Source organism: Calypte anna, chromosome 1 (genome assembly GCF_003957555.1).
Source record: "Calypte anna isolate BGI_N300 chromosome 1, bCalAnn1_v1.p, whole genome shotgun sequence".
In the NCBI taxonomy this organism is placed as follows: domain Eukaryota; kingdom Metazoa; phylum Chordata; class Aves; order Apodiformes; family Trochilidae; genus Calypte; species Calypte anna.
In genome coordinates, this window is record NC_044244.1 from 173,902,952 (window position 1) to 173,928,114 (window position 25,163).

The following is a 25,163-nucleotide window of genomic DNA, read 5'->3' on the forward strand; positions in this document are numbered from 1 at the left end:
AATTCAGTAGAAGTGCTGCTGCCTACTTCAGTGAGCAACAGGCTTGCAGGTAAGCACCCACAAAGATACCAAGTCAAACCACAAACACAAAGAATAAAAAATAACCAGGGAAGAGATGAATATTCACAACACTTTTAAAAATAACTGGGGGTGGACTCTCGCAGCCCACGAGAGCAAATGGCCTGAGTGACAACACCTGGTAACACAGGAGTGTGGAAATAGTGTCTCTGTGTGTACTGAATACACAAAGCTGTCTGGAGGACATTTGCTCATTGTTAGCTGATCACATTAAAGATGAAGGTGACCATCAGTCTCCAACTGGTGGTGTTAAAGGGGAAGAGAGACCATCAGTGGATTAAACAGTAGCTAGGGAACTTCAAAGGGAGCTTTGAAGCAAAGAAGGAATCAGCCTATAAAGTACAGAAGCAGCGTGAAAATTTGTATTGGCCTGGGAAAGACACCTTGGAGGGTAACCAGCAACAGACAAACCTGGTTTGACAAAGTCAGAAGCTGCCCTGCCAGCACTGCAACCTCCAGCTATGTCAGGCAGAGCAACATCCCCACAGGATGTCCCATGGAGCCTGTGGGCTCAGCGTGATGGTATTGGGTGCGACAAGTGAGGACCCAGACCCAGGTACACATTGAAGGACTTGTGGAGGGATCTTTCTTCTCTTGAAGGAGACGTTGTCTATTTGTTTTATTACTGATGTATAATGTACTGCATTTGACTTATATATTGCTAAGAAATCAGTAAATTGCTTCAATCCTTATTTGGTTTAAGTTATGAGAACTGAACCATTCCCCTCTGCTACATTATTTGAGAAGTGGACAGTAACACAAAAGGAATCTTTATATTGGTAATCCTTGCTTTGCTACAGATGTTTGTTATTTCCAGCTGCCTATCTAATGGCTAATTTCCAGTCTGTATGAGCTTTATGAAAATTGCTCCAGCAGACATTGCTAAAGGAGCTGGTGAGTGAATGGGTTTAAAAAAGCAGACATCAAACTTTATCTCCATTAATGTTTTCAACTGTTGTGCAAAAAAGAGAAGTCTCTGATCCCTGGTTGGTGGGGCTTGATGTGTCCAGAGGAGGGAGATGCAAAGCCAGTGCATTACAGCTCATCTGTGGCGGTTTCTCAAGTGAGGTTTTCAGAGAGCAGAGGTGTATGGAATGAATTCACAGCAGTGCCCAAGCTGGTCAGCCTAAAGTCTGCCAAAAATCAGTTCTGTCATGAAATGCCTCACCAGAAAACAGGTATCTGAAACTTTAGATCTTGGAAGGTTTTGTTCATTAACACTGTTTCCCTCCATTAGTTGTCCAAGGAGACTGGAGCAGATCCTTTGGGACTGGAGCCTATCTTGTAGTTAACTAAGGTGGGATTCAGCTTGCAGGTGAAGACTCTACATGTAAGCATTTACTAACAGTTTTATTGCCTCGGCATCCATTCTAGGCAATCAAAATCTGGTCAATAGCATTGATGAAACCTGGAATGTTGCTGAGCTTACCATATGACTGTGTTAATGTTTAGATAAAGAGCTCCACTGTCTATATTAACCTATATGACTCCTCTTCAGTAGAAGATGCTTATTCTCTACATTAACTAGTAACAAAAACCCCACCCAACACACAAAACCCCAAGCAAACAAAAATCCCTTCTCTTAGATAATGAAAACTGAAACATTTCGAAGTAATTTTGATAGTGCAGCTCCTCATCTTGAGTTTCTGACACTGTGCAGTTTTGTCACCTTTTATCACCTCATATGGAAAAGAGATTGTCACTTAGCACTGAGTATGTTTGCTGTGGTAGGAAAAGGAGTGAGAGACCTAAAAGTTACCTACCCTTTGAGAGACATAAAAGGTACCTACCCTTTAACTGAACATTCAGAGTAGAGACCCTTCTAGGCAGTACCTGGGCAGAGGATTGGATACTGAGCTCCAGCTCAAATTTGCCATATGCCTTTTTTATGACTTTGGAAAAGACTTCCCAATTTTAAGACCTAATAATTTATCTGTGAGGGAGCAAAACATCAGGTTTGGGTGGTTTTTTTTGTTTGTTTTTTTGTTTGGTTGGGTTTTGTTTTGTTTGGGTTTTTGTTTTGGTTTTGGGGTTTTGTTTGTTTGTTTTTTCCCTTTCAATGTGTTTAGACTGGGGCAAGGATTGCCCTGTGCCTTATTATGATTTTATTTTGAGCTGCAAGTATGGTAAACAAATGAGCAGCAAAGCCAAAAGAAGTCTGTTTCAGGGGTAGTGATGGTGGAAAAAAAAAAAAAAAAAAAAGAAATGAAAGCAAGAATGTCTCATTGAAAGATGTTGCAGAGATGTCCTGGTCTGGTATGTCTGATGGTGCAAGGCAGTGATTTCTGCTGCCTCATGTGGTGGCTCAGTGGTGGCTTTGCAGGCTGATTGCTGCAGGAGGGGTCTTAAGCACTGTGAAAAGCTGTAGCTTCCTGAACTAAATGAGCAGGTGTCTTGGTTTGAGGGTACCAGGATAAATACTGACCTGAGACTGCCCAGGCCCCCCCCATCTGCTGCCCACCTGGGGAGGGGGCAGATCTGTGCCTGTAAGGTGATCTGTGGGTGGGAGCTGTGCCTGTAAGGAGAAGAGGGTGGTTCTGGTGACCCAAATGGACCAATCACAGTGCTCCTCCCCATGGTGCTCAGTATGAAATGGCTTTTCAGAGTGTCCTTCTCTGGCTGGGGTGCAGGCTGGTGTGGAGTTTGCTTATTTGTCATCTTTTCCCTTTGATGCCTGTGTTCCCTCATCTTGTTTTCCTGAAGAGGAGAATGTGGCTCTTTGAGACAGCTTCTCTTCTCCTGCCTTCCCAAGTAGGACCATCTTGGATGCTCCAAGGCTGTTGTAGAGTGTCAGTGGGACCCTGAACTCAGGCACTCCCATCTCCTGCTGAGTCAAGTGTGGAACTTTTCTGTCTGGAAAGTAATTACCAACTGCAGAGCATGGGTTCTGTATGTACAGATCTGTATACATTTGTATGTGATTCAACATTATTATTACTATTTATTATTTCATTACACTTATTCTAGTTTTTTTCCAGCCTTAAAGTCTCTCTCCCTTATTCCCCTTTTTATCTTCCCCTGGGGGGTCTAGTGGGGAGATAACAGAGAGCATCTGTCACCCAGTTATTGCCTAAAACATTGACAGCAGGGAAGCAGAGACTGCAAAAATAATGCTTTGGCAAAGGTTTCTGTTCATGCAGCATACCCAACACTTCTCTGAGTTCAGTGATATTTCCACATTTCTTTTTCTATTTATGTAAATATATTCATGCTTCAGATCCACACTGAAACCTAAGCTGGACTGTGAAATATTAAAAACATCCTTTCAAAAGATTTTGCTCTTATTACTATTTCATACAATCTGATTCAATTTAATTAATTAATTAAACTGATCATTTGATCATTAGGAAAGGTTCTTCATAGAGACAGCAGTCAGTCCAGAAATGAAACTCAAGACCAATGAAACTGAGAAGTAACCACTCAGTTGAAAACACCACTTGCAGTCCTCTAAAATAAAACTTCAGCTTCTTTTACCCCTTGCATGATGCAGCCAGGCTTGAAATGTAGTATCTCAAGCCCTATTAACTTCTCCTTTAGAGACAGCCCAGGCACTCCATATTTTCCAAAATCTTCTGTTAAAATCTTCATGTTTAAAACAAAGGACAGGAAAAAATGCTGCTGCTGCTATACTCAGCTACCTTGCAAAGCATCTTGTGGTAAGGCAAATCCGTGTGAGATGACAGAATTATCTTGAAGCATTTATTTTATCTTAGGACAGAACTTAGTTTAGCAAATAACACCAGTGGAAGTGATGAGTTGAGTTTGTGATTCTGCAGATAGCAAAGCCTCTCTGTGATGTTCACACTTTTTTTTTTTTTTCTTCAATGACTTAATAGCATTTTTATCAAATATTTCCTTGGAGTAAAATTTGGGGAGTGTCTTCTGCTCTGATACTGTCATGCTTGGAAGTTGCACTGCACTAGCTGGGAGGGTGAATGCTTTCAGTGGCCAGGAGTTGGGTTATCTGTAGCACTGCTAAGGAATCCACACCAAGGCACTGCTCCTTTTATGAGGTGTTTGACTTCATGCTTAAGGCTGAGAGCTCAGGAATGCTTTTTATTTTACTTCTTCCCCACTGTCCTCATCTTCAGGTCTAGACTAATGAGCTGCACAGAACTGGGATTAAAGAAAATCTGCAATAACAGAAGAAAACAAAAAAAGAGAATTGGCCATGGCCTTTTCCTTAAAGGTATAAGTAGGAAAGCCAGTAGAAATATAATTGGAAAGCTTAGCAGTAGATCAAAGCATGACTGAAAAATATAACACATTTTAATGAAGGCCACTACCTGTCTAAAAAAGGCTGCCAGAAAGGAAAACATCCAGAAACGGGTGAGGGGCTGAATTTGCAGAAGAAGAGTTTTATCTGACTCTAAAAAGGTTATGTCTGTAATGAGAAACTAAAAGAAGAGCAAGAAGTAAAGGAGATCTAATAAAAGACCTGTTAATTGCTAAACCAGACATGGACTCCCGGAAAAGATAAACTTAAAAAGGTCAGTGAGTTCAGATCATATGGGGACTGTGGTAGTTATGCAGCAAATGTAGGGTTTAATTGGGAACAGCCACATTGCCAGTTCCTGCAGAGCCTGAGACAGCTGGGACAGTGCCTGGGAGATGCCATCAGTCCTGAGGAGCTGCAGGGATGCTGCCAGAGCTGGATGTGCATCCAAAGGCTGGCTGCTGCTGGGACCAGGCAGAACAAGACTTCCAATGGTTCTTTATGGTTTGAGCCAGGAAGAAGTGGATGAAGAGTGGGGAAGCAAATCCTGTCACTTCATGTGTCCTTCTTGAAAGGGAGGTCTCTTACAGGGACTGCCTCTTAGTTGGTGGCGTTGACTGCAAGGAGCAGGAGCCTCCCTAGCAAGGTAGCTCATGCTCTAAGATGTGCGTGAAGAAGAAGAGAAAGTCATATGATGATTGATTTCTCTGGGAGGGAGGAATGACCCTGGATGAGCGTAAGATCCCATCATGTAACTGAGAAAATGCTGAGGAAGGAAAACCCCACAAATCTGTTACAGGAAAGCACAACCCACAGAAGCAAGTACTGTAGGATTTCCCTACCCAATACAACAGTCCATAGCTCTCTTAGTTGTATCTTCTCCACAGTATCTCCTGGCTCCAAGCACTGCCCAATCTCCCCCATTGCTCTTAGGTCTTTGTTCTGCCTCAAACTGGGTAGTTAGGGAGAAAAAAAGCAGAGGAGGTAGCAAACAGCAGACCTTCTGCAGATGTGACATGCCTAATTCTGTTGATAGCTCTGACAATTTACACAAATATAATTACATTTCAGTAATGCACTATCTTTACTTATGAAATACTACTCTGATAGTTGTCTTGATAGGGACTTTGATCAGGATGATCCCTGAGTCATAAACAAAAGGTATAAATGTGTCAAGTTGGTGACTTATTGCTGAGGCAGATTCTCAGATTCTTTGGAGGACAGGGGTGATGGTTTCTGTGCACCTGTAAATTCATGGGTTAAATCACTCATAACTGCTTATTCTTCCAAATCTACTTAATTCGAAACAGTTCAAATATTCAGCATAACACAGAGAGGTCACCAGGAAATCTCTTTTGTGGTCTTGCAACATCACATCCAAATAAATAACACGTATTTGGGAACAAAAATGTCAGGCTGTGATAGGACAAGGGGCAATGGATTCAAGACAGAGCACAAGAAGTTCCACTTCAACATGAGGAAGAATTTATTTACTGTAAGGGTAACAGAGCCCTGGAATGGGCTCCCCAGAGAGGTTGTGGAGTCTCCTTCTCTGGAGACTTTCAAGACCCATCTGGATGCATTCCTCAGTGCCCTTGCCCTACTTTTGGTCCTGCTCTGGCAGGGGGATTGGACTCCATGATCTTCAGAGGTCCCTTCCAACCCCTGACATTCTGTGATTCAAACTGGGAAAAGGTAAGACAAGCAGAGGCAGAGATTCCCAGTGGGAGCATGAAACCAGGGAAACAGTTTAACAAGGATTAGTGTGATGAGGAGTAAATGAATAAAAGTCAGTTTGCCACACTATAGGGACAATCAGGGGCTGTTTATGCAGAAGCTTCTCCTAGCAAAGAGGAGATCCAACAAATGCTCATTATTCCTGTGGAGTGGTGGAAGGAGCTGAAATACTTGGGGGGATGGGAGTGGGGCTAAGCATCTTCCCTGAAGCTATTGGCAAATTCAGAGAAGAATGACAGAAGCATCTGGGAGGACAGACAAGTTTAGTGGCATACACACAGGCACACAAATATATAGATGTTTATGTGAGAGGGAGAGAAAGCAAATGAACTCATTTGGCTTTGTCAACAAACATTTGTCAGACCAAGCTGTGTTCCATATGTATGTTGTGAAAACCATCATTGGATGGCTTCTTTTGATCCATAGCTTTGTGAAATCATAGCCTTGACAAGTCCAAAAATGTGCACTGAAAGTGTTTCTTTAATGTTTTTCTTCCAGATTTTACTACTGGATTTTACAAGGGAGTAAGCCAAGAAGGCCAATGGTATCCTGGCCTGTATCCGGAACAGCGTGGCCAGCAGGTCCAAGGAAGTGATTCTGCCCCTGTACTCAGCTCTGGTGAGGCCACACCTCGAGTACTGTGTCCAGTTCTGGGCCCCTCAGTTTAGGAAGAAGATTGAGGTGCTGGAGTGGGTCCAAAGGAGGGCAACCAGACTGGTGAAGGGACTCGAGCACAGACCCTATGAGGAGAGGCTGAGGGAGCTGGGGCTGTTCAGCCTGGAGAAGAGGAGGCTCAGGGGAGACCTCATCGCTCTCTACAACTCCCTGAAAGGAGGGTGTAGCCAGGTGGGGGTTGGTCTCTTTTCCCAGGCAACTCTCAGCAAGACAAGAGGGCATGGTCTTAAGTTGTGCTGGGGAAGGTTTAGACTGGACATTAGAAAGAATTTCTTTACGGAGAGGGTGATCAGGCATTGGAATGGGCTGCCCAGGGAAGTAGTGGATTCTCCATCCCTGGAGATATTTAAAAAGAGATTGGATGTGGCACTCGGTGCCATGGTCTGGTAACTGCCTGGGGTAGTGGATCAAGGGTTGGACTTGATGATCTCAGAGGTCCCTTCCAACCCAGCCAATTCTATGATTCTATAAATAATTCCTAAATAATAAGGATAATTTCTTAATTAAAATATTCTAATTCAAACCTGCAAATCCACAAATCTTTAGGGACTTCCAGAAAGCCAGGATGCAGTGATGCAGAGCTCTAACTATTAAGATTGGAGGTTTATGAAAACAAAAATTTTTCTGAAATAACTTAGCAAAGAATGCTTTTAGAATGCATGTTATAGAATAACACCAGTAGTGTTTTAAGAAAAGAATCATCTCTGAGGTGATCACATCCCATAAAGCCTGGCTTCTAGGAACTAATTTAAATCATACAGTGTATTAATATGTATTCAAGAACACTTGGCAATTATTTAATTTCAAAGAAGGAAAATTATACTATGAAAGAAAATCTTTGCTACTGTATACTTATGACCTATTAAAATTCATGGACATACTGTACCAAAGGAAGTTGTTTTTTGTAGTGAACACTTAACAATACCTTCACTGGACTTTAGCTCAGAGATGTAAATAACTCAGAATTTTACTTCTAGATTGTGGACGCAGATATTTTGTACAAATTACTGACACATTTATTTAGTTCTTGCACTACAGCTGTGGCCAGTAGAAAAGTCTCAGAAAGTAACAATATTTCCCATTGTAAAATCCAGTTTACTTTTACTGTTGTATTGCCATGTTGTATGTCTTAGGCTGGGATGTTCTTGCTAGGCATCCAACCATCACCTTGGCTGGATGCAGGGTCTGCAGAGGAAAAAAAAATGTAAGAGGAAAAAAAATACATTACTTTTTTCAGGTTCTCATTTCACTAAGATTTTTTGTGTGCCTTTGTGCACTGGCTCTGGAATTCTGGACAGTCCTGTAGAGTTTCCCATTAATATATGTCTTGGTTTGGACAAATTATAAGACCTAATTACTGAGATAGGATGTCTGGATTTATTGTGGGCTTGCTAAAATCAGGAAAATTCACTCCCTGAAGCCCTTCTCTATTATGCAAGCCCCCAAATGCTAACATTCATGCCTGTGGGGCATCCCATGGAGCAAGTCATCACCCTTCATCATGGGGCTCAAAATTCTGAGCTGCATTTTCGTGGAAATTCCTCTCCCTGGCTGCCAGCTTTCCTGTGACATGGGACACCAGTCCTCATAGGTTTTTAATCCTTTGAAAAAAAGGTTGGAGGTGGTTTTGGTGTCTAAGGGGGAAAGCCTCTCTCTAGATCTAAGTTGGTAACTCTGTATTGTGAGAGAAAGCAGTTACTTCCCTGGCTGCTAGCTCAAGTTGTCCAACACTTAGGATGGGGAAGGAAAGGATCATGCTATGTTCTTCATCCCCACTTCTCCTCGTTAGAGCAGTAATCTGCCACTTCTGGAAAATCAGAAAGTGTTTACTCATACACCCTTCCCAGTGCTTGTGTACAGGAAAAGGGACCTAAATATACTCAAGGCTGAATATTTTCTTCTTAGAAGACACCCTAGGAAACCTATCTGTATTTTATAATAATTAATATAGAATTAAAGAAAATAGTCCCAGTGAATGATCATAGAACATGTAGTAACAATAAGAGCATTTTCGTAAAAGGGCTTTGTAAAGAATAGTGGCAATACCACCTTTGAGCATTAAAAGTAATTGATCTCTACCTTACTCAGCAACCTTATTGTCCAAAAAGGTATTTATACAGTGCCCTATTTAAATGCAGGGATTTCCACATGTGTACACCAAAGAGGCATGCTGAATTTTATTAGGATGCAGGAGATGCCTGGGAAATAATTACAGTTACCAATCCAAAACTCAAATGAGGTGCTCTATATGGATACCCAGATGAGAGGTATGTAACCAAAAAAGCATCTTGTCAATCCTATTATTTTGTGATACATCTTCTCTACTTACAATTTGCTACAGAAAACCAGGGGGAACAAAGTCTGCCTGCAAGAAGTACTTGTTCCTTACCCTCTTGATCTATAGCAGATGTTACCTATTATACCTAAATACCTAAACAAAGTAAAGGACACATTGGTAAAGTTACACTTGAGAGGGGATACACACATATTATTTGTTGCTATAGAGTTACCCTACTGTTTTACTGCAGTTTTTATTGGATTGGTTTCCTAGGCTCAGTAAATCAGCAGGAGATGGTCACACCTTGTTACTATATTGGAGGGTTTCAGATTGCTTAGAATAAAATGCCACATACATAGGTGAACAGTAATTTTGGGAAAACTAAAGAAAATAGGAACAACTAAAGAGGAGAGGTAAAAAAAAGGGCTTCCTGAAGTGCCTGCATGCCAAAGGAGCCAACTAAAGCCATTGTCATGTTTCATGGGAAGACAGCAACAAACTGTGTCATTGCTGATGATGCTGAGACACTTACCCCCTGAGGCTGGATTAATGACAACGTGATTAGATCCATCCTGTGGATAACTCACAAAACCCTGTCCTGAATGGAGATTATAGAATCATAGACTCATAGAATCATCCAGGTTGGAAAGGACCTCTGAGATCATCAAGTCCAACCCTTGACCCACCACCACTGTGTTTACCAGACCATGGCACTGAGTGCCACATTCAATCTCTTCTTAAAAACCTCCAGGGATGAAGAATCCACCACCTCCCTGGGCAGCCCATTCCAATGCCTGATCACCCTCTCTGTAAAGATTTTCTTCCTAATATTCAACCTAAACCTCCCCTGGCAGAGCTTAAGTCCATGCCCTCTTGTCTTACTGGTAGCTGCCTGGGAGAAGAGACCGACCCCCCCCTGGTTTCAGTGATTGTAGCTACAAGATGATTGAGTCTTCCTCTCATGGTGATGCACATGGTGTAGTTATTGACACTCAGTTTCTCAAAGCAGATATTATCCATGTTTCCAGGGATGTGGTTTTCTGAATACAAATTAGTGGAAACAGCAATGGAAATAAAAATCTGTGGCATTTGTAATTCAAGTGAAAACTCACATTTACCAACTGCTCTGTTTCTGGCACTCTAATATATTGCTAACCATTTTTCCTATCTGATTACATTCTCATTCCAGCATACATTTCTTTTCCCCATTAAAAATCAGTAACTTGGACCCTGAACAGCGGAAAAATTAAACACCAGTTGAAGCAATTAGAGAAACACTGATTCTGCCCCCTGAGTCTGGTTCTGCATTCCCTCTAGATGTGTAACTTCCATAGAGGTCAATAGGAGGTCTATGTGCAAATGTGCATTAAGATTAAGTCATAAAAGAAAATTAGATTGAGGTTTTATAAATAACTTACCTTTTTTTTTTTCTTTCCGGATGAATTTAATGACTGAAAAAGTTAATCACAGATTAACTCCTCCCCCTCTATTCTGCATTGGTGAGGCCGCACCTGGAGTATTGTGTCCAGTTCTGGGCCCTTCAGTTCAAGAAGGACAGGGAAGTGCTTGAAAGAGTCCAGCGCAGAGCTACTAAGATGATTAAGGGAGTGGAACATCTCCCTTATGAGGAAAGGCTGAGGGAGCTGGGTCTCTTTAGTTTGGAGAAAAGGAGACTGAGGGGTGACCTCATCAATGTTTTCAAATATGTAAGGGGTGAGTGTCAAGGAGAAGGAGTTAGGCTTTTCTCAGTGATGACCAGTGATAGGACAAGGGGTAATGGGTGTAAATTGGAGCACAGGAGGTTCAAGTTGAATATTCGAAAAAATTTTTTTACTGTAAGGGTGACAGAGCCCTGGAACAGGCTGCCCAGGGGGGTCGTGGAGTCTCCTTCACTGGAGACATTCAAAACCCGCTTGGATTCAAAACGTTCCTGCACGATGTACTCTAGGTGGCCCTGCTCTGGCAGGGGGGGTTGGACTAGATGATCTTTCGAGGTCCCTTCTAACCCCTAGGATTCTATGATTCTATGATTCTATGATTCTAATGTGAAGCAAATTTTATTCACGAAAACACAACCCTCTTTTTGAAAAATAAAATAAATCTTTTAGGTTAAACAAAAAGAATTGTTACATTTAATGTATTCAGACATGCTCTGGATATTTATTTTAAAATCAGAGATACTTGAATCACTTTTAAATATCTATCAAAACAATCTTCTTCCAGAAGATTGTTTGTTTCAGAAATGTCGTTATAAACCATTTCAAGTTAGGTGTTTTATTTAACAATTGAAAGAAATGCAAGAAGCTCATTACAGTGAATTATAACATCTATTTTTCAGTGAACAGAGAAGAGGGAGTAAGATATAACATACCTAGAACACAGGACTCTGCTGCAGGTTTGGGTGCTTGTGGGTTAATACCAGGAGAATCACTGCCCACTGCCTTCACATAGTTTGTTTCATAACACCACAAATAGTATTTAATCTTTCTTTCTGCTGCATCCCAACCTGCTGTATTAGTCTTACTTCTGCAATTTTAAGTTCTCTTTGGCTGTAAGGGCCTGGTAGAAGGTAACCAAGTGAAAAGCATTGAGTGATAATGGGATGTCTCGATGGAAATAATGACTAAAAGGTACAGTGGTCGTTGATAGAGTTTAAATGGAGTTGAGACATGAACATGACTTAAATGAAAACTGTTTTGACTAAAGGAATGTGAAGAGAGGGAGAGTTCCACCTTTGTGTTTCAGCACTCCCATGGAAGTGAGGCATGACTCCCCTGGAGTAATTATAATGCAAATTACAAGGGATAAAGAAATCAGTGAAAACTAATCATTTAACTGGAAAAGCTGTCATTGAAAATGAAACTCAGTGTTAACTCTTTTTCTGCCTCTGAGTTGCAATATGCAGATACAAACTGATGCATTAATGCTCCTGCAAATGATCTTTTGGAAAAGGTAAGAGTAGTGGATGGCAGGCTAGGCTGGTGTCCCACCTCAGGAACCAGAGAGTGCTGGAGCACCAAAAATCCTCTTTTGTACTGAAGGCTTAAAGTTACATTAGGGCCAGTGATCTCCAGGGCTCAAAGAATGAGGTGGTTCCCTTCACAGTCTTGGAACCATTGCTTTCCTCACTTTGCCCTAGAAGAAGTGTATGAACCAGCATAGTCTCTGCTTTCAGTGGAACTTTAAAAACATTATGAAATGAGAGTATCAAGCATAATGATAGAAACAGCTGGAATCACAGTAGGATCCATATAATGGTTTACACCAAACTAGACTTTACTAAGTGCAGATGTTGGTGTTACAGGCAATAGCAGTGGACAAGCTCTGTAATTCTACATTAATTTCTTCTCTTCATACCCAGTTTCCATCTCACATAAATCAGTACAATCTAGGGGAAAAAAGGTAAATTGTTACGAAGAAACTGTAGTGTAACGAGGCAACCAGGTGCCACTAATTGCCAGGGAGTGAGCATGAGCTTGTGTCAAGCCCACCTGTGCCCAATTAGGGTGGGCCCCCACTGCACATGAGCAGGACCAGGGGGCAATAAAAGGTGAGGCCTGAGACACAGGTGGGGCTCACCCCTGAGCAAGCCACGAGAGAGATCAGTCGCTCTCAGAGCAACAGCACCGATCCAGGCTAGTCAACCCTGTGGGCCATAGGCTCGGAGCACTGTTTGTGAGTCTCTGCTGGAACAGCTGGTTGGACCTTGAAGCGCTGTTCTCTATGAGAGGTTCGTCTTGCTACAAGAAACCATTTCTTTGTATACCTATTTATTTATGCATCTGGTTCTATTTGGACTAAAACTTGGGTTTTGCTTTTCCTCTGCTGGGATCTGTCCTTGGGGAAGCAAACCAAAAGCCATGCTACAAAATCATTCCAGTAGGGTGGCTTTAAGAGAACATCTACTCAGATGGATTGGGGCATGAGAGAGAGCAGCAGCAGAGCTCTGCTTTTTTGGCAGCCATTCTGAACAAATTGGATGGTGGAAGCTAGAAGTACCCATACTGAGAAATAGCATTTTTTAACCAGTCTGCTTGTCTGTCTTGCTAATGCTTCCACTGTCCCTTTCTCTCTGTAACCACCCTTGTATTACAAAATTATAACTTTTTGTAATGTAAAAATATGCAAAATGTGGGGGTTTTTTTTCAGCTGTCTCCTCTTCCACTTTGAATGAAGCACTCTGTCTCTACTACCTAATTGCTTTTGAGCTTGCAGAAGTTCAAATCTCTGTATCTGATCTTCTTCTTTATCCCAGCAGCCTACATTTCTACTTAATGAATGCTGATGAGTTATACCCTAGTAAGCACCTCTTGTCAAATAGCTTGCCTTGTTCTGAATTCTCAGTAGGTCCAAGCAATTATAATTCAGTCATTTAAATCTTCTTTACCTTCAATGTGAGCTATGATGTTTTCTAGTACAATGCAGAGTTTACCAAAAGGTTTGTTTTTTTTTTTCCTGGAGGTTCTTCAGGGGAACAGGGTTGATTATGGTATATCAGCTGGTGGGTCCCTTTTCACTACAGACATGGAGGTTGAGCTTTTGAGGCCAGCTAAAGTATGCATTAATGAATTAGCATTTATATCTACCTTTAACAATCTTCATAATATGGAAGCTGAAAAACCCATTTGCCTACTAGATAAAGAAACAAAGAGATTCAAGAGGAGATGGTCGGGTCCTTTAGTTGGTAACATTTGACTGTACATGCCATCAGGCATAGAAGACCACTCAAAGAGAGCATCTGGGCTGACAGAGGTGTGATGCAGGTGCTCTTATGACAAACAACATGGATGAGATGTTTTTCTTGTCACCGGTTGAGTGTCTCCAGAACAACTTGTGGCATCACATCAGTAACTGATAAGAAAGCTTATGCAAGGGTGTGTAATACTTGCTAAAAGGGTATTTCACTGCGTTTGCACTTTTGAAACATGTGGAGGTAGAAAACACACCTATGGCACTGAGTGAAGTTTATTTGGGGGTTGCTGGAGTCACAGAGCCCATCAAACACACACAACATGGGTTTGCCCAAGCAAAGATTCTGGGCATGGTCCTATTAGAGCAACTGTGCAAACAGAGCCTGGGAAAAAATTTGATGATAATCCCAGAAGAACTGCAGTCTATTGAACAATCCCCTGGAGCCTTCTGTTGCAAAAAACTTGTTAAAAGGTGTACCCTGCCCATTTACCTGTCCCCATGTGGACCCCAGCACTGGCACTGAGGAGAAAAGGGCACTGTTTGCCTTGAGGAGGACAGTATCCTGGCTTACTCTTTTGCCGCAATGCTGCCCATTTGTGTCTTATTCACCCCTCTCATCAGAAGATGCTTTTCTCTCACCGTTGCCCATGTTTTGCCTATCAGATTTTCAGTCTTTTTTCAGTTTACTTCAGATGCATCAATTTACATGTTTTTCAGGCTGCATTCCATTTTGCTCCCTGCCATGCTTCTCTTCTCACTTGGTACCTTTGTATTATTAATTCCTTTGTCCTGGCAGGTGTTTGCAGCTTCTCCTACCTTAATATCATCTGCAGGCCTCTGTGCTTACTTCCACTTTCTGCATCCCAATGAAGCTGTTTGGGAGAAGGGGTGCAGCTGTGAGGGGCACTTCACCCACAGACAGCCCCAGGAACACAGCTCCCAGTGCTGGAGAAGCATCCAGGGAGCTGGAGCATGGCTCACTCTGAGCAAACCACACAGGAAACCTCTGACATGACCTTATGCCTTACACTGATTTCTTACTTACTTGTTAAGCCCAGGCTCATAATAAAGCCATGCAAATGAACTATTGGCTGTAACTAGTATCCTCAGATAAAAACCAAACTGATCTCTGTGTTTAAGGGGAGTGAAGATGCAGCTAATTAACTGCTTAATGTCCATCTTATACTTGACTAATAATACTTTATGATAAAGAAATGGATGTAAATATATTCTAAGGCCTGATATTGCTGACTAGTATCAAGGCAGTATTACAAGTGCAGCTTTATATGTGTTGCAAAGTTGCTCTGATAGACACCATTCATTGAGCCTAAAGCAGAGAAATAAGAGTAAAGAGTAACTATATGCCCCTTACAACAGTAGAATGTCCTACCTGGAAAAAATCTGTGGGTAAAAATATTTGTGTCAGCACAGCTGGAATAACGTGTTCCATTTTTAATAATTCAGCCAAATAGTTTTTACAGTATTTAGAAATAGATATATTGGCAAAAAATGTAATTTCCCAAGGAAAACTTCTGAAGTTTGTTTGTAAAAAAAAAAAAATTATACATGTGATTATACTCTCAAAAATAAACTTCTTTTGCTTTTAATTATTTTAGCTGAAGTTGCTCACAGAGGTTGATTGTGTTAAAGCTGCACCTTTTGGCATATATATTAACCATTGAAACAAATTTACCCAGTGTGCTGCTCTCAGCAAGGAGCAGAAGGTGAACTTCAGCCATGCAAACGAACCTGGTCCAATTTCCTGAAGGCTTACAGAGATCCTAGACATGCTGATAACCACCTGCTGGGATTTCCAGACTTCCAGTGGGTGCTGAGTTGATCTAAAACAAAGAAAACACTCAGAGAAGTGCAAAATGGCTCATCTCACCTGGTCCTGCTTCACTGTCACCTGTGTGGTGATCATCTGATGACACCAAGGTGTCTACCTGGCCTTGAGAGCAAATACACATGAGGCTCTGCTGCTTTTGTCTCCAAAGAGGTGCTGAGAGGAGCCATGAAAACATCTTTATCTGGCATCAGCAAAGTGTCCCTGGCCTTGGCCCAGCCTGGGATTGCATCTTGGCCACATTATGCCACTGGATTTGTGGCTGTTCTGCCAGAGCCAGGAGTTTTATGGAGCTCTGGTGTGAGAGCAGGGCTGTGATTGCAGGTGGGTCCCATTTGCATGTCAGACTGTCTGGCACCCCAGAGTTCATTTAGTGTCAAGCAGCTCCAGGGTTGCCCCTCTGTTGGGCCAAATTCCTATGTCTTAGATAACATACTTCCCAAAAGATGCAGCAAGAGCAAGCCCGTGTTTCCTGGAGAGAAAAAAGGGCTTCTTCAGGCTACTTCTTTCTGCACGCTGAATTTGGGGCTTGTAATCCTTTGCTGCAGCCACAGAGTGGGGCCCTTGTCTTTGGGAGGGCATGAGGGGCTGTGGATGTGAAAAGGGCATTGAGCTGGGGAAGCAGCTGGGCTGTAATTCACAATGTTTCCTTAGACAACCATAGCAGATGCATTGAAAACAGTCCCATCAACAAGAATGGGAGGTATATGGGCTTTGTAAAGAGCCCTCCCATGCAGATGTCTTTCCCAGCCATCTCACAAAACAACCCCAAAGGCTCTGAAGGAAAAAAAACTCAAGGATAGTGGGAGCATGATGCTCTGGGGGGATGCAGGCTTGCCAGAGTGCCACAGGGTTAGGCAGTGAAAGATGAGGGCAAGCAAGCTGTGTGGAAGAGAAGTAAGAATTGTTCCAAGTTAAAAGACATATAGTCAATCCAGGCAAGATTTAAAGCTTACAGAGACAAATATTTCAGGTGAGCTGCTGCTCAGAGAAGGGCTGAAAGGAGAAAATTCACTCAGCGGAATGAACTCCCTCCAGACTTGAAGAGTTGCCAAGTGATGAGTGTGGCTTTGTTTTAGGGTGCGAATAATTTGGTAATGTTGAGGACAGACAAATATCATGAGTTAACCAAAGAGTAAGGCCAGGGTGACCAGAAGTGCAAGGGAGTCAGAGGCTCCAGCTTCACTGGCTACTCTTTGATGAAATACACTGAAATGGACTGTAAAGCATTTTTTTTTTCTGTGTGATCCAGAAACTCCTTCTGTATTTTCTTTATCCAGCACGTACTAGTATTCTGTCTGTAGATTTCCATGTGTATCAGCCTCTGAACGAACGCCACAAAAAGGCAGTGGAAAAACTGGAAAAGTGTGTGGCTGCAGGCAGGAGAAAGAACAGAGCAGCTCTTCAGTTATTCAGCAAATCACCCCCTTGTTAAGATGTTGTTTATTCAGGTCCAGAGCTGACAAAACACATCAGAGGAGGCAGTGAGCTAAAAGCAATTGAGTTGTTGCACTGCTATGAATCACAGAATCACAGCATGGGTGGAGGACCTCTGAGCATCATCTGGCCCAGTCCTCCTGCCCAAAGCAGGGTCAGCTGCAGGCAGACTGCCCAGGTCAACACATGGAGGTTCCACAGCTTCTCTAGGCAACCTGTGCCTGTGATTCATCACCCTCAAAGTAAAATGTTTTCTTGTATTCAGATAGAATTTCATGTACCTTGTCCCATCATAGGGCACCACTGAGAAGAACCTGACTCCTTCCTCCCTCCCTCCCACGAGTTATTTGGAGACATGGATAAGATTCTTCCCAGCCTTCTATAAACACTCCTAGCTTCCTCTGCCTCTCTTTATATGAGAGATGCTCCAGTCCCTTTAATCAACTTAGCTCTGCACTGGACCTACACCAGGACGCCCAAATCTCTCTTGCACTGGGGAGCTTAGAACTCGATACAGCAACCCAGGACGCTGATCAGTGTACTCTGCATTTTCCCTTGCTGGACTTCATGAGATTCCTCCCTGCCTATTTCTCCACCTTGTCCAGGTCTGTTTGGTTTGTGAGTGACAGAGAGAAAGGGAGAGAGGGAGAGGTAGAAAACACAAAAAATAAAGTGAAAATAAAATACAAAAATTAATTTGTTTTACAACTTACCATGGTGGAAAATCCCTGCAGCTTTAGTTCATGTTAACTCAAGCCTAGGCTCTCAGGTGGGATTTGTTTGGTTTTGTGTTTTTTTTTATTTTGGTTGTTTTTTAGGTTTTTTGTGTGTCTTGTTTGTTTTGTTTGGGTTGGTTTTTTTTGTTTGGTTGGATTTTTTTGTTTTTTTTTTTCCATAGTGCTTTTCGCCTGTGGCTTCTCCTGATGCTATCTGGTTGGGTCCAGCTTTTTTCTACTCAAATCTGTCCTGACCAGAACAGGTGCAACTCAGCTGAAATCATGATGACTCTATAGAGTCCCATATGTCATCACTGAGAGCATCTAGCAAATTACAAAGCAAAAACAAATGTGCAGTTTAAGTACCCTTTGCTGCTTCATGTAGTCTGAAAAATAGTTTTTGCTCTTGTGTAGCCTGACAAGAGCTCATTGAACAAAGCCAAGAGGTTTCAACAATCTGTATTTAATATGTCTTTACATCCACAAGCATAAACTACTCATGAGAAACATATCGCTGGGATTAAACACCCATCTCAGACTGAGGTTTTATCTCTGATTTTGATTAAAGTCCTGCATCTGTAGCAAAGGAAGCAACAAATTTACAGCTCTGTAGGTAAGAGTAGTTGAACAGTTGCTCTGTCTTGATTTACAGTTCATTTGTTTTTATCTACCAGTCAGCACAAAAACACATTGTGTTAGAGGTTTGGGATTTGCAAAAGCTTTTAGAAAGGAAATAGTGTAAATAGTAACTACTAATAATAGTAAATAGTACTTTTAAATAGTAGAGGACCTTCATCAATTACAGTGAAAACAGACTTACAAGAAATTTTTGTCTAGTAAAATATTCCAGAGATTGCATACATTCCTAAAACCAGTTTGGCTCAGAGAATGTGCAAGCTTATATTTTTTATTAGTGAGAATGCTCTTTGACCTTTGTAAGGAGCCAGTAAGTCACCACCAGACGTCATTACCATGTCCTGTGCTGTCGGTTCACTTTTAAAAATTGAAACCATCAACGCCAGCATCATCTGTAGGTTGTCTGGCACTGAACAGCTGCTCTTCTAGTGATTATCTTTCCACATTTCTCTTTTAAAGTCTGTGTAGTTAATGGCAAAATGTGTCTTGCTGATGAGCAGACTGACAGCTCGGGGGGGGGGGGGGGGGGTATTTGTAACAAATCCTGTCAGGAGGTCTCCTGCAGCTCCCCAGCCCTGCGCTCATTCTGAGACCATCCCACTGCCCAGGGCTCTCTGTGCTCTTATGGCAGCAGCAGAAACAGCAGTGACATTTCCATTCCCTTCCTCTGGTCTTTCCACTGACTTGGATTTTTCCATGAGAGCAAAATTTGGATGGACTTGAGTCCTGGGAGGCCCAGGCTGTGCTCACAGTCAGAAGAGCAAGGAACCACACAGCCCAGTGTGGGGCTGCACTCCTAGCAGGTCACACTTGGAGTTTTGCATCATTTCTTCAGTCCTTTGGCTGGATTTAATTCCCAGCTGAGTATAGGATCCTGTTCACAGTGCTGCCAGTTGTTTCACTGAAGAAACTTAATGCTTTGCTACACTTTGGGCCGGGGGAAATCATAACCCACACTATGGCATCTCAAAGAGGAGTGAGATTGTGAAAGATCATCCATTTCCTACCCCCTTATCTCTGTTGCCTCCTTATGCTGATGAGGTGTTGCCTCCTTATGCTGATGAGGGAAAGAGGCAGAGCCACTGCTTTTTTCTTTCCCATCTCTTCCTAACCTCAGCAGGAACACTTCACACCTCCTGAGTGTCAGAGCTGAGCTCTGCCTGGCAATAAAGCAAAACCTTGAATGTCCCCTTGGCTCCAGTGTGAATTGTGAAATGATGGGGTAAAATCTGTCTCGGAAAAGTCCTCACCAGTATAGGGAATTTCTGGCCCTGCTGGCCCTGCTCACATCACTAAAAAACACATCTTGTGCCTAATGAAGCCTAAAAGAGCTATTTGGTTGCCAGCTATGGTGGTTGTATGCAGATCTCCTAAAAGAAACTACTGGTTTGTACTAGTATCCATTAACAATAAGCTGCTGGATGAGTGGAGGATCAGCTGTGTGATATTTATGAAGTAGAAGCAAAACCTGCCCCCTGGAAGAAAAAGTCATTAGGCAAATGAGATGCAATGGGGTTCAAAAATATCTCTCCACATTCAGCACTGAGCATCATTATTGCAGTCGCTTTACTAAGTCAACCAAAGAGATTCAAAAAATGAGACACAGAGACTTTATACAGAATGAGTTGGGAGTACAAATAAACAAAAGTAACATTCTTCAAGAAATGGATCTTACTTGTGTTTTATAAACATCAATAAATACTGAAAAAGACACAAAAATTTAAAAAGAAACAATACCAACAACTTTAAATTGTCCCATGTACTATATGATTAAGCTGATTTTTGACACTTTTGCAATAGGGATTTAATCCAGAAGTCTTTAATTAAAAAAAGGAAAAAGAAGAGTAGTCAGCATATTACTGATACAAAACCAGGGAAGGCATCACAACTAGAGCAGAAAAATGACACAACCAGTTAGAACCATATTACAGTTTGGCAGGAATACTCTTAATGAACACTGTGTATGGGTGAGAAAAAGACAGCACCACTATTACAGGCATTAAACAATTATCCATTGTCCAGATTGAAAGGAACATTAACAAAAGGAAAGACTAGAAAAGGAAAGAAAGGAAAAAAAACCCCACCACCTAAGGAAACTTAAAAGCCACCTCTTCATTAATAGTCTTCTAAGGCAAATGTTGCATGCACTACCTCCCCAAGACACTAATCACAGCTCTTCCATTCCCCATGTTTTTCCTTTCCTGGAGTTTCATGAAGAAAGGTTTGAGAGAGCAGAGCGCTGGGATGAAATACTACAGACCTCTAAATTAGTGAAAGAGCTTCCACCGTCACTATTGTATTCTGGGTAGGAGGAACTGGAAGAAATGATGTTTTTCAGCCTCTGAAGTGCAATGATCAATAATAAAAGGAGAAAAGCTAAGAGACTAAGGAATATAGAAACATAGACATAGACGTTGGATAAACGGCCAGGAGATGAATCCACTGAAGTTGAAAGGGATGTGGGATACAGCTCCAGGAAAGTCCCGTTTTCCATGTTTCCTACAAATCCAGATGAAATGTCGAGTTCTGACATTTTGGGGTTTGCGTTTTAAAAATCTGAACAGATCTTGGAATCAAAGGCAGTTTTAGCAGCATAACAAAGGGTTTATTTTAGGCGACCATTTTTCCATCACAATGAAGAGATGACAAGCCAGCCAGTTATCAAATTTATCCTTTACTGCTCAAGCCCAGGACAATGTAGGATTGTATCATTCAGAACTGCAAGAAAGGAAAAAGAAAAGAAAGAAAACAAAAGCAAGATTAATTTACTAGCATATAATGTCATTTAATGTGCTCCTGAGACAATCTAATTCTTCAGAGTTACAAGCTACTATTCCTTAGCAGTAAGCTGCAAAACTTTAGCCAACAACTAACCATATACCCGTTTCCCAAAATGCAGGGATTAGGAGAAATCCCACTCATCAGTGAATTAACATTGATCCTTCCACAACATTTGTTGAACTGAGGAATGGCACAATAAAAAACTGTGCTTTATATAGAACAGACATATTGGAATCTTAATTTGTCATGTGGATAAAAGCTGGACAAGGAACAAAAAATCCCTCGCAAGACTTTAGCTCCCTAAGCCCAGAGCAAGGCTGCTCAGCACCATGATGGATGACAAATCCACTACAATTAGCCACTTACCCCACACTGCCATGGCAGAGGTACTTAGAATGAGACAATCTGCCAGACCTGCTTTCTTTCTTCACATTTACAAAGGGAATCAAATGGTTTTGAAGACTGAAATGCATCTCCCTCTAACACTGCCATGGAGATCTCAATGGCAGATCCGTTTCAGCAAAGTCTTTGCAGCTTCTGACACCTAAAAGCAGAACCCTGAGGGAACAGGCAGCCCTGGCAGCTCAGCAAACACAAGGGGACCAGCTACCAGCAGTGACTGCTACCTTTGGAAAAGTTTTATCTTTGAAAAAGTTTTGCCTCCAGCCACTTGGTGTTGGAAGCTAGAAGCTCAGGTGCAGGCAAAGGTCAGAGTAGAAGAGGGTGTTCAGGGTATGCTAAGCTGCTTTTCTTTAAACTGAAATAGATAGTCCCAAGGTGCAGTCTACAAGTGTAAGAGAAGGCCTGGTGATGGGGAATTGCTTGTAGAAACCTGATGTGCTGTAGCTGAATTTCATGACATCACCCATTGCATTTGTCTGGATACAAAACAGATAATGCAAGGTGTGAGTAGGAAATTAAGCTGATTTTCTGGACATAATAATCTATGTGCAATGTTCCCTTCCATTCATTCACAGCCAACCCCTCTCTGCAGCTAGAAAGGCACTACAGGGAAAGGCTGAGAGCTTTCCTCCCACTAGGAAGATAATACCCATACAGAACAACATTCCCAGCATCCTGATCTTGCTTTTGGCCTCATCCCATGGTCCCAGGTCAAAATAATTACCTCTAATTCACAGTTTGAGGCTTTGAGGAAAATCCCACTGATTTTCATGGCAGCAGAAAGAGCAAATACTGTCAGCATCAGCCAGAGAGACAGAATCAGGCCCTTAAAGTAATGATGTGACAGTCTGGGGTCTCCTTCTATGTGTGACAACCACCAAAGTACCTCTTGAGTTTCCATTGAAGTGTCCAGCATTGTTCTGCCTTGCAATTTTTCTTTCAAACACACTACCTCTGCTAACTTAGTAAAGTACCTCTTCCTTCAAGAAACTGACACTTGTTGACACAAAGTGTGACCACAGAAGCCTCAACCTGAACTGAAGATGCTTAAGGTACTTTTCTGCTGGTGCTGTTTCATCCCTGAAAACACAGAAGCTCTGGAGACACCCACAGAAATGCTATTAAGTTAGCTTCACAGTCACTGAAGTTATTTGCATAGTTATCCACTGTACTATTGCACTGTAAATTCAATTTTGGAGGCTATGCTATATGCTGTAAAAATCCCCAAGAGCATGAGTAAACAAGGGCTATATTAAGCAGCAGGTAGAATCTAATTTTACATTTTTAACCCCTATTTTATTTTCTATCTCTCAGAACTGCATCTATGCTGCTACACAAAACAGGTCAAGGTTGTTCTCTGGTTTCAGGGATAACTTTTGTGGCAGACTGCATCAAGCCAGCTAAACTCCCTTTTATCCCCATGGACAGGATGGCCAAATCACTGATGCTTTTGGAAATGAATGATAGCCAGTCCTAACCCCAAAGATGTCCAGGTGCAGCCAAAACCCTGCAAGGAGGTGTGCTTGCTAATTCAACAGGAGAGATGATGAGATGCCCATGCCATGACCTGGATTAATTTACTTGTGCATGCATATCCACGCTTTCACAGCTAAAAGGTTACACTCCTGATGCTGTTTTATTATTTATTTCATTTATTGCTTTATTGCAGAGTTCTTGGTAGTCTTAATCAAGCACCCTGATGGCCTACAAGATATGAAGGAGCACAAAATTGCATCTGCAAATACCAGATAAAAATACTCTTATCCTTGTGCTATTTAGTTCATACTAATGCATTAAATATACTAAATCAAAACCATTTTATAACCTTAACAGTATTTAGCCCCACAATAAACAGTATTTATTGTACCTCATGAAATAAGTCACAACAGAATGAACAACGGGAGATCCTTATGAGATTATACCCCTTTTGAACTGTCTTTAATTTAGTGATCCAAAATTACTAATGGAACAACACACATTCATTTCATGTTCTGGAAGCAGTTATGTCTGTTATAGTGAATTTATCCTCATTAACAAGTAGGCTTTGATACAAAAGATGTTTATCCTTGATTACTTGTCATAATGAAAAGCAGATCCATTATTAATTGAATTTCTTTTTATTAACTTAAGGAATTAATTCACATAAATTCTTTAACATGGCAGAAGTTAAAAGCCCTTAGATTCTTTGCAAATTTGAAATCTGCTGCATTCTACTTATCGTGCTAACAGTTTTGGCCCTGGTACAAGGAAGAACTTTGGCATAGGCCTCTCTTTGAAGTGGAAAATTTATAGTCTTAAATAGGACTAATCAGAACTTCACCATTAAGCAGAGATGGGAGTGCTTTGCTAGATCACAGCCTTTGCAGGTATTGCAATGTCAATTAGGCTATTTTTAACAGTGTTTTGTAGTGAGATCTGAGGCACCGTAAACTCCAATTCTGGATTACTATGGCCCAGACACACTGTGTAGTGATGTGACATAAATGCATCTCACCATAAAATGTAGCTTCAGCTAAAGTGGCTCTTTGGGTAATATTTTAGGAATAAAAAAATAATCTATGTTGTTTAATTACACATTTAAAAATATGGACCTAATGCATAAGGTCCTACCCAGTCTAAAAGGGTTTTTACCAACCATCTGTACCCTGTTGGAGTCAAACAGCAAAATCCTTTGGAGTGTGAACATATCTGAGAAGAATTCATAGGAAAAGTACAAAAAGTGTAGGGAAAGAAAATGGATCTGATGCTGATCCCCTTGTGCTGTTCCAGCATTGCAGTCCTGCTGGAGAGCAGCCAGGACAGCTCAGCCAGCAATATGGGGCAGGGCTGCAAATACTGCTGAGGTTCAGCATGCTAGGACTGTGTCCTAGGGCTGCCCAGACCTCTGCCATGCTGCAAATCAGACCTCCCAGCCTTCAAGATGAGGATCTGCAAGCAGTTCTGTTTAGTGCACCAGCTACTGCTTCAGCTCAGGCTCCTGTTTCTCCAGGGAGAAGAAGGTAAGTGGCATAACCATTTGTCTCTTACCCTAATCTCCCAAAGGAATAACCCCCAATAAAGCCAGACATCAGTTACACCTTCTTGGTTTCAGAAATGCACAAAACAAATTACCAAGCTAAACAGAACATCGTCAAAACATGAAGCCCAAACCTGGTCCCAAAAAATTGATTGGGAATTCAGTCAAAGTGTAATGGTAAAATTGAAAGTGATCGACTGCAATAAATCTGTTGTCTTTCCAAGAGCAACAAACCCATCAAGGAATACAACCAAAGTTTTAAAATTATGTAGTGGTCTCTACTTTTCTCCCCTCTACTGTTTAAGTCAGAGACTCAATTTAAAGTGCTATAGCTTAGACTGGAGATGGAGAGGAACTCTGACAGAAGGCTTCCTGAACAAACCCCTCCTGAAAACTCCTGGGACAGAAGAACTGGGACCTGTTTGCTGGGGGATTCTGTTGTTGTGCTGTAGGAGTATCACAAATACTTTCTCAGAGACACCTCTGCAACCCCAGGTCAGGCATTCGTGGCTCCCTGAGTCCAGCCCCACCACTGAAACTCACAGGTCATACTCTGCCTTTCCAACACCAGCTGGGTTTTCCTGCTCCTGTTACTCCACTGTGCACACACACAGCCCTTCTGCTCTGATGGGCAAACTGCTTAGATAAATACA

General features: G+C 41.8%; 1 protein-coding gene across 13 annotated transcripts in view; it reads right to left on the minus strand.

The window, feature by feature from the left end:
- Positions 1-25,163, minus strand: part of SERTM1 (serine rich and transmembrane domain containing 1) — a 45,729-nt gene that overhangs the window by 10,166 nt on the left and 10,400 nt on the right. For 3 of the 13 annotated variants that reach the window (XR_003988700.1, XR_003988705.1, XR_003988704.1), the window contains exon 3: positions 7,812-7,891. The exons of 2 other annotated variants lie outside the window; for them this stretch is intronic. Coding sequence is in view for 2 of the 11 variants with exons in the window: in XM_030467678.1 (XP_030323538.1) it covers positions 20,521-20,844 (324 nt within the window). In the remaining 9 variants the exon portion in view is untranslated. Of the gene's footprint in view, positions 1-3,836; positions 4,212-6,871; positions 6,906-7,159; positions 7,185-7,811; positions 7,892-9,866; positions 10,025-18,743; positions 21,030-21,283; positions 21,971-24,159; positions 24,183-25,163 lie in introns of those variants that run through there. 8 more of the 13 variants (XM_030467678.1, XM_030467685.1, XR_003988709.1 and 5 more) reach the window with 7 other exon arrangements.